Below are 8802 nucleotides of genomic sequence, written 5' to 3' on the forward strand. Positions count from 1 at the left end.
CATGCCCCAACAGATTTCAATTATACATTTGGTAGACTTAAAATGGATGGGGCTAAACCCAGTTGTTGTAGGAACTCCACAGTGATTTCGGCTGACATTTCTCAAATACTACCTCCAAACTAATGCAGTCAATCTGCCAGCCGCAAGAATTTGAATTTGCTGATTTATGATTTGGTCTGAGGTCCGTGCATGTCATGACCTTTTGACAGTGATAAAGCACCAGTAAATGCCCAACAAGCGGAGGAGATCACTGTCCGGTCCAAATACTCCTGCCCGTCTTTCCGAAGCTTCATCTGTGCACTCCGTCACAGACTCGAAACTTGCCCGGTTTCTTACCACCGTATAGGGGACGCCAGGCGGATGTTAGTGGTCGCAGGAGGGGGAGATTTGCAACAGCGAAAGAACTTTTTAATTACCGACACTCTGCACTACGGAATGTCATAGAGCGAAGTTTCGGTGTCCTTAAAAGGATATTTGCTATTTTACGAGGAGCCGTTCCAAACTACATGATGACAACACAGATAAATATAGTTATTGCCTGTTGTGCCGTGCATAACTTCATTAGGGATCAACAACCGAATGATCTGTACTTTGCTAACCCAGACGAGGGAGATCCAACAAGTCATGGTGCAATTCCTCCATATCCTGAGATACAGCCATTGCATTCTTCTCCTGAAGTAGTTGAACAATGGACTGCCATGAGAGATACAATGGTGACACATATGTTCAATACTTATAGAAATACGCGACACCGTGCATGAAGCAATTCAATTATCTGATTTGCTAATAGTTAGAGGCTTGCAGAGTATTAAGAAGTTCCGGGAAAATGTGATGCCCATATATCATGTTCGTTCGTACAAAAAATAAGTTGGTTGTTCAAAACAAGACTTGGTTGTAATCGGAGTATTTGTACCGTGAGTCTTAAGTTTTTAGTAGTGGTAGCTTGACAAGTTGGAATAAAAAACTTGGGGCTGGCTTTCTTGGAAAATCTGGTAATACGATTTAATAATTAAATCTTATGTTGGGTAATATCGTAAGATTTAATCTATTAAAGTCAAAATTGGACTTTTTTAATAAGTAAGGGGCCTCATGTTTTTTCAGGGGTTTTTTTCAGGTTTTTCGTGATTGATGATTTTTCGTGCTGCTGGTATATATGGAAGGATACATAAAATAATTCGCTTCCAAATAAAGTCCAGAGCATCAGATCCCAACGCTTCAATGAAGAATGCTGATGGTCAAACAGCATGGGACCCGCGAACTATATTAAGCAAAAGCCTCCCAATTCATCAATTTCGGACAAGTGAATAAGAAAGGCAATCAATCAAACCGTGGGACCGTCGTACTACATTCAGCACCAATCTCAAAAAGCATCCTGACAAAAGTTACACGATGGCAATTCTATTCTCTCCACACTTGACCGCCATAATTCAAAATGCTAACAGTAGGCACAAAACCAGATATCAGCTATGGTAAAGCATACAGCTCAAATTTTCAAGTTAAATCAACCAAAAACTCTCTGTCCAAACAAACTCAATAGAATTACTTCAATTACCTTATCTTATCTACCAAATCTACCCTTGTTTATTAATTGTATTCAAAATTTTTATCTAATTAAACAATCTGATATTTTCTATCTAACAGTTTTCGATTTACCTTTTCTCCCCTTTTAATGACTTTCACTTCTTCTCCATATTCCTTATAAAATATATTTCATCTTTTATATTAATTTGATTTAAAAATAAATATTGTCATTTTCATACTTAACAATTTTAAGTTAATTAAATCATAGGTTCTATTTCTTTTTTGAATGAAAAAATATAAGGGCAAAATTGTCAATTTAAACTTATTAAGCATTCAGTTATAAATATTTATCAAACAGTATAAATAGGTTTAGTATAAAAATTCAGACATTCATATATATCTTTTTAGTGCTTAAAATTCAGTAAATTAATTTTTTCAGTATTCAGATTTCAGAATTCAGACTTCAAAATTCAGATTTAGTTTTATCAAACGGAACCTTAGTCAATGAAGTGGGCAAAGTGCATATATTTAAAGTTTAGGGGGCAAAGTGTTATAAGGGATCAAATTCAAGGGGGCAAACTGTAATTAATCCTTATTGAAAACTTTCAAAATTAGCTACATTATGTGGTCTAACTAACAAGCTGTAAAGGAACAATAGTCATCCCATTAACCGAATGCAATATTATAAGCGCACATGTTTGCTTTCTTCTCCATGATCGCAAGACTTCTTTATGCATTTATTTTATCTTTTTGACAACTAATGGGAACACCAAGTAGGAATCTTGAAATGACAGAAAAATTTTGTCATAGATTTTCTTTTTCAAAATCTTTCATGTATACATATATAGGTGTGTGTATCATACAAACAAATACTTTAGATAAATCAATCTAATTCAATAAAATAATTTCAATGCCTTAACAAAGTTACAACCAGAAAATTATCGCAAACTATTATGCGTGCAACTATTTAGGCCTCGATGGACAACATCAAAATTCTTGTATTTAGGTCGTTTTCAGTTCTTGACTATTCCAAATATCACAAGATTCCTTCCCTCACAACAAAAAAAAAGACATCTCTTTTGTTGGAAATTAGTTTGTAGTATGAAAATTGATCGTGACTTGTGACATGATTTTTTTTATCATGTCTAGAAGTTGATTCATGAATTTCCAACAAGGTTCATTGGTATATTGATGTATCTTCTCAAGTTCATTTGTTCATTTATGGAACTACTCAATTCATGTATTTGAAGTCCTAAATTCATGAATGGACATTAAGTGAAGATACATTGATGTATCTTCTCAAGTTCATTAGTTCATGTATTTGGTGTACTATATTCATAAATGGACATTAAGTAAAGTTCATGTACTTTTGCTCTTGGATTGCCTATAAATAGAGGTAGTCTAAACCTCTCTTGTGCAACTTGTACTTAGGCTACCTTAGATTTGCAAAACCAACTTCTTGCTTCTCTTTTTTATGAAAATTAAGATTAAACTTGTTATAGCTAGTTTTCATTTCCATTGTATTTTAAAAGTAATTTGTCATCTCAACCCGGTTAGCAAGATAGTGGGGGCAAATCACACCTCAAGAAGAGTGATCACACGCCTTGGAAACTCTCTTGAATTCCCCAAAAAATTAGTTTAGTCTTGATATTATTCTTGTAATAGTTTTATGGTAGGTTCTATACACTTGTAATCCCCATTTCTCCAACAATCTTAAGGTGTGATTTAAGATTGGTATGGAGTCTACTCAAGAATCTGTTATCAAGGTGATGAATCAAGACTTTGTCAAGTTGGATCGCTTGGATGGAACCAGAACCAATTTTAGTAGGTGGAAGGATAAGATGATCTTCTTCTCGACAGTCATGAAGGTGGCATGCGTGCTGAACCCAGATCTTTCAGAAATTATTCCTCCAATAGATAACGATTCAGAGGATTTGAAAAAACAAAAGGAAAAACATGAAGAAGATGAAGTGGTGTGTAGAGGTTACATTCTCAATACTTTGTCAGATAGTCTCTATGATTTATTCGCAACCGTCAAGTCACCAAAGGAGATTTGGACTACCTTTGAGCATCAACATGTCAACCAAAAGCAAGGCTCAGATAAGTTTCTTATCAAAAAATACTTTGACTTCAAATTTATAAACAATTCTCCACTTCTTGATCAAATTCACAATTTGCAAGTGATTGTTTCAAAACTCAAAGATTTAAATGTTGAAATTTTAGAAGCATTTCAAGTGGGGGCTATTATTGTCAAGTTGCCTCCTAGTTGGAATGACTATCAAAAGAAATTGCTCCATACTTCTGAAATTTTGACTTTAGATGGTGTTGTGAAACATCTAAATATTGAAGAAGATGCTAGAAATCTTCAAAAGAAAGATGTGAATGGTGAATCTAAAGTGAAAGTGGAGGATGACTCTAAGGTGAATTTTGTGAACGAAAGAAAGTGTTCCAATTTCAAAAGGAAGAAATATGATAATACTAATTCTAAGGACAATAAGAAGAAGATAGAAATTGATATAATTGTGGCAAGAAAGGCCATTACAAATTTGAATGCAGATATGACAAGAAACAAAAGACTAGTGGTGTTTCAACTGCAAATCTTGTTGACAAAATTTCAGAAATCGTTGCTATGATGTCACTTGGTATGGTGACTGAAGTGAACATGATCACACCTAATTCTTCCAAGAATTGGTGGTATGATTCTGGTGCAGCCATTCATGTGTGCAATGACAAGAGTCAATTCAAGAATTATGAAATTCTTGAAAGATGGCAAATGGTGTAAGAGCTAAAGTGCATAGCAAAAGTTGTGTGAATGTTCAATTTACTTTCAGCATGAAATTAGTCCTCACTAATATACTTCAAGTTTTGGATACTGTAAAAAATCTTGTTTCTGCTGATATTCTAAACAAGAAAAGGTTGAAAGTTGTACTAGAAACCAACAAAGTGATATTATCTAAGAATGGTGTCTTTGTTGGAAAAGGCTACTCTTATAATGGCATTTTTAAATTAAGTATCAATAAGATTGATGATATTTTTCTTTACTTTGTTGATTCCTCTTATTCTTTGTGGTATGGTAGATTAGGACATGTTAATCATAAAGTGCTACAACATATATCAAAAAATGGTCCAATTACATTTAGTAACAATGTGAAAAAGAAGTGTGAAACATTTGTTCAATCCAAAATAATGAGATTGCTTTTTCCTAGAGTTGAAAGAAACTCACAATTGCTTGATCTTGTGCATTTGAATGTTTGTGAGTTGAATGAAATTTTAACAAGAGGTGGTACTAGGTACTTCATCATTTTCATTGATGATTACTCTAGATATGTACATGTATATTTGATGAAAACAAAAGATGAAGTCTTTTATATGTTTAAAACATATACGTCTCTTGTTGAAAATCAATTAAGTAGAAAATCAAAATATTGAGAAGTGATAGAGGTGGTGAATATTTTCCTATTGAATTCTCAACTTTTTGTGAAAATAATGGTATTGTACACCAAACAAGTGCTCCTTATACTTCACAATAAAATGGTTTGCCTGAAAGGAAAAATAGAACTTTAAAAGATATGGTAAATGCCATGATTTTAAGTTCTGGTCTATCAAAAAATTTGTGGGGTGAAATTTTATTGACTACGTGTCATGTGCATAATCGCATTCCCTCCTTGAAAACTAAAGTGTCTCCATATAAATTGTGGAATGGAAGAAAATCAAATTTGAATTATCTAAAAGTTTGGGAATGTATAGCTTATTATAAAGTCCTGGGAAATAAAAGAATAAAATTGGGACCTAGAGCACTTAAAAGTGTGTTCGTTGGCTATAGCTGAAAATTCTAAAGCATATAGGCTACTTGATCTTGACTCTAATTTGATTGTGGAATCAAGTGGTGTTGAATTTTTTGAGAATAAGTTTCTCAATAATTCAAAAGTTGAAAATGATCCACAAAGTGAACCAAGTTCTTCTAATAATGGTGACCCTTCTAATGGTACAAAAAGGAAGGAAATTGACACTCCTTTTGAATCAAGAAGGAATCAAAGACAAAGAAAAGAAAAGAGTCTATCTTTTGATTTTATTCCTTCACAAGCTATTGTCTTTCTTGTTGAAAGCAATTGAGATTCTCTACTAAATAAAACTCCAATTTTATTTAGCATAGAGGATGGTTCTAAAACATTTAGTGAAATTATGAAATCTAGAGATTCAACATTTTGAAAAGAAATGGTAAATGATGAAATGGATTCATTGTTATCTAACGGTACTTGGCTTTTAGTTGATTTATCACATGGTTCTAAACTTATTAGTTGTAAGTGAATATTTTCAAAGAAATATTCCACGGATGGATTCATACTAACCTATAAAGTTAGGTTGGTGGACAAAACTTTTAGACAAAAGGAAGGCATTGATTATTTCGACACATATGCACCAGTTGCTAGAATTGCATCCATTAGAGTACTTTTGACTCTAGTTTCAATCTACAACCTTTGTGTAATGGATGTCAAGACAGCCTTTCTAAATGGTGATTTAGATGAAGAGGTGTATATGGAACAACCAGGAGGTCTTTGTGCTACCCGAAAATGAGAATAGGGTGTGTAAACTTGTAAAATTATTATATGGATTGAAACAAACACCGAAACAATGGTATGACAAGTTTGAATCTATTTTACTTTCACATGAATTTAGGTCAAATAATGCTAACAAGTGCATTTATTCTAAATTCAATGACAAGAATAGAGTGATCATTTGTTTCTATGTAAACGACATGCTAATTGTTGGTACTAACTACCAAGCTGTAGTAGATACTAAGAAATATCTTTCTAGCAATTTCAAAAATGAAAAATCTTGGAGAGGTGAATACTATCTTAGGGATTAAAATTAAGAGACATAGTGGGGGATTTGCACTTTTGAAATCACATTATGTTGATAAAATTCTAAAAAAGTATCAACATTTGAATATGAAAGAGGCTAGTACTCCCTTTGATCCTAATTTCAAATTATATGAGAATGCTGGTAATCCAATTGCTCAGTTAAAATATGCAATTGTAATTGGAAGTTTAATGCAATGAGTTGCACCAGACCAGATATTTCTTATTCAGTGTGTAGATTAGCTAGGTATACCAAGAATCCTAGTAAAGATCATTGAAAAGCAGTGACTAGAACCCTTGGTTATGTTAAAAGAACCAAAGATTTAGGTCTATTCTACAATAATTTTTCAAATGTTCTTGAGGGGTAAACAAATGCTAGTTGGGTAACTAGTACTGGTGATCAAAATCATACTAGTGGATGGATCTTTATGCTGGGTGGTGGAGTTGTTTCTTGGGTTTCAAAGAAACAAACTGTGATTACTCATTCTACCATGCAAGCTGAATTCATAACTTTAGTTTCTGCATGCAGAGAAGCGCAGTAGCTTAGAGATTTATTACTTGATATAAATCTATAACCTTGTCCTATGCCTGCAATTGTATTGTTTTGCGATAGTGAGAACACTATGTCTAGAGTATTGAACAAAGTGTACAATGGTAAATCTAAACATATAAGTCTGAGGCATACCTATATTAGACAAATGTTGAATAATGATGTTGTCACAGATGTATTTGTAAGAATTTATAATAATTTAGTGGATCCGTTGACTAAAGCTCTTGCGAGAGACTTGGTGAATTCGACGTCGGGAATGGGATTAAAACCCTTTGTCTAGAATCACTAGCAATGGTAACCCAACCTTCTTCTAGTACTACCCCTAGTTTGAAAGGTTTAAAAAGTAAAAACGAGTTACTAATAAGTGATTGTGAGTGCTACAAATGTTTGTGTATACCATTCCAAGTGGTAGTACATTATATTACTCTTAATTGAGCAAGTTGAGAAGTATTCTCTTAATAAACATATTTCTTAGTGCTTTATTTGTTAACGTTAGAAATATAGTTTACTTATATGATCATAGAAGTGGTGCCGCTTCTAGTGAAAGTCTAAGGTAATCTTTCATACATGATCATGAACTAGGATGAGCACATGGCCGGTAATAGTGCTAAAGATGAAATGTGATTGTTGGATGCAAGTTGATTAGACCATGTGGACAATTCTATTCTAATTTCAAATCTTGGTTTAAGCAATCTAGCCACCTTGATTTGATTAGAACTTGTGAATTATTTGCACTAAAGAAAAGTTTAAAACGAAAGTTATTTTTCTTTATGCATGATATCATAAGTGTTGGTTTAGCATTTCATACTACAAACTAAGTGGGGAATGTTGGAAATTAGTTTGTAATATGAAAATTGATCATGACTTGTGACATGAATTTTCTTATCATGTCTAGATGTTTGATTCAGGAATTTTCTACAAGGTTCATTGGTACACTGATGTATCTTCTCAAGTTCATTTGTTCATTTATGGAACTACTCAATTCATGTACTTGAAGTAGCAAATTCATGAATGGACATTAAGTGAAGATACATTGACGTATCTTCTCAAGTTCATTAGTTCATGTATTTGGTGTACTATATTCATAAATGAACATTAAGTGAAGTTCATGTACTTTTGCACTTGGATTGCCTATAAATAGAGGTAGTCTAAACCTCTATTATGCAACTTGTGCTTAGACTATTTTAGATTTACAAAACAAACTTTTTGCATCTCTTTCTTGTAAAAACTAAGATTAAACTTGCTATAGGCTAGTTTTCATTTCCATTGTATCCTAGAGGTAATTTGCCATCTCAACCCAGTTAGCAAGATAGTGGGGGCAAATCACACTTCAAGGAGAGTGATCACATGCCTTGGAAACTTTCTTGAGTTCCCCAAAAAATTAGTTTAGTCTTGATATTATTCTTATAATAGTTTTGTAGTAGATTCTATACACTTGTAATCCAACATCTTTCTTATGCAAAAAAGGGGGAAAAAGACTAGGAGTGGTGGGTGAGGAAGAGATTAGGAAGACATTGATATAGCTGGGCCACAAAAAAGTGGGCGAAGCAAAATTGTGGCACCCTCTTTTTTTTTTTTTTTTTGTTTTTGTCAAAATAGGAAGCAAAAGTGTTAGCGGCCCTTTTGTCAAATGGCCAAACACTCAGGCAGACACATGAATGGTGGATAGGGGGTTACTTGTCATCCATTCGAAGGATTGATGGTCGAGAATTACTCGACCCAATACCATGGACGACTATGATTGAAGGTGTATCAATCCGCAAACTGTTTGTGATATGGAACTACACTGTGCATCAATGATTGATGCACCTTCAATCATAGCCGTCCATGGTATTGGGACGAGTAAATCTCGACCGTCCATCCTTCGGATGA

At 33.6% G+C, this 8802-nt stretch overlaps 1 protein-coding gene across 1 annotated transcript; it reads left to right on the plus strand.

The window, feature by feature from the left end:
• Nucleotides 1–3257: 3257 nt before the first annotated feature.
• On the plus strand, nt 3258–4303 carry LOC113777049. The gene is made up of 2 exons (XM_027322094.1): nt 3258–3964; nt 4078–4303. Exons 1-2 carry the CDS (start codon nt 3258–3260, stop codon nt 4301–4303), a joined length of 933 nt encoding a protein of 310 aa, XP_027177895.1.
• Nucleotides 4304–8802: the final 4499 nt, after the last annotated feature.

The sequence above is a fragment of the Coffea eugenioides genome, chromosome 7 (genome assembly GCF_003713205.1).
Source record: "Coffea eugenioides isolate CCC68of chromosome 7, Ceug_1.0, whole genome shotgun sequence".
Taxonomy (NCBI): domain Eukaryota; kingdom Viridiplantae; phylum Streptophyta; class Magnoliopsida; order Gentianales; family Rubiaceae; genus Coffea; species Coffea eugenioides.

Bases quoted from the DNA above. Each gene is read 5' to 3' on its own strand.
- LOC113777049 (XM_027322094.1), top strand. From the start codon at position 3,258: ATGGAGTCTACTCAAGAATCTGTTATCAAGGTGATGAATCAAGACTTT. The intron at 3,965-4,077 runs GTGTTCCAATTT...ATTTGAATGCAG, and splicing joins AATTTTGTGAACGAAAGAAA to ATATGACAAGAAACAAAAGA.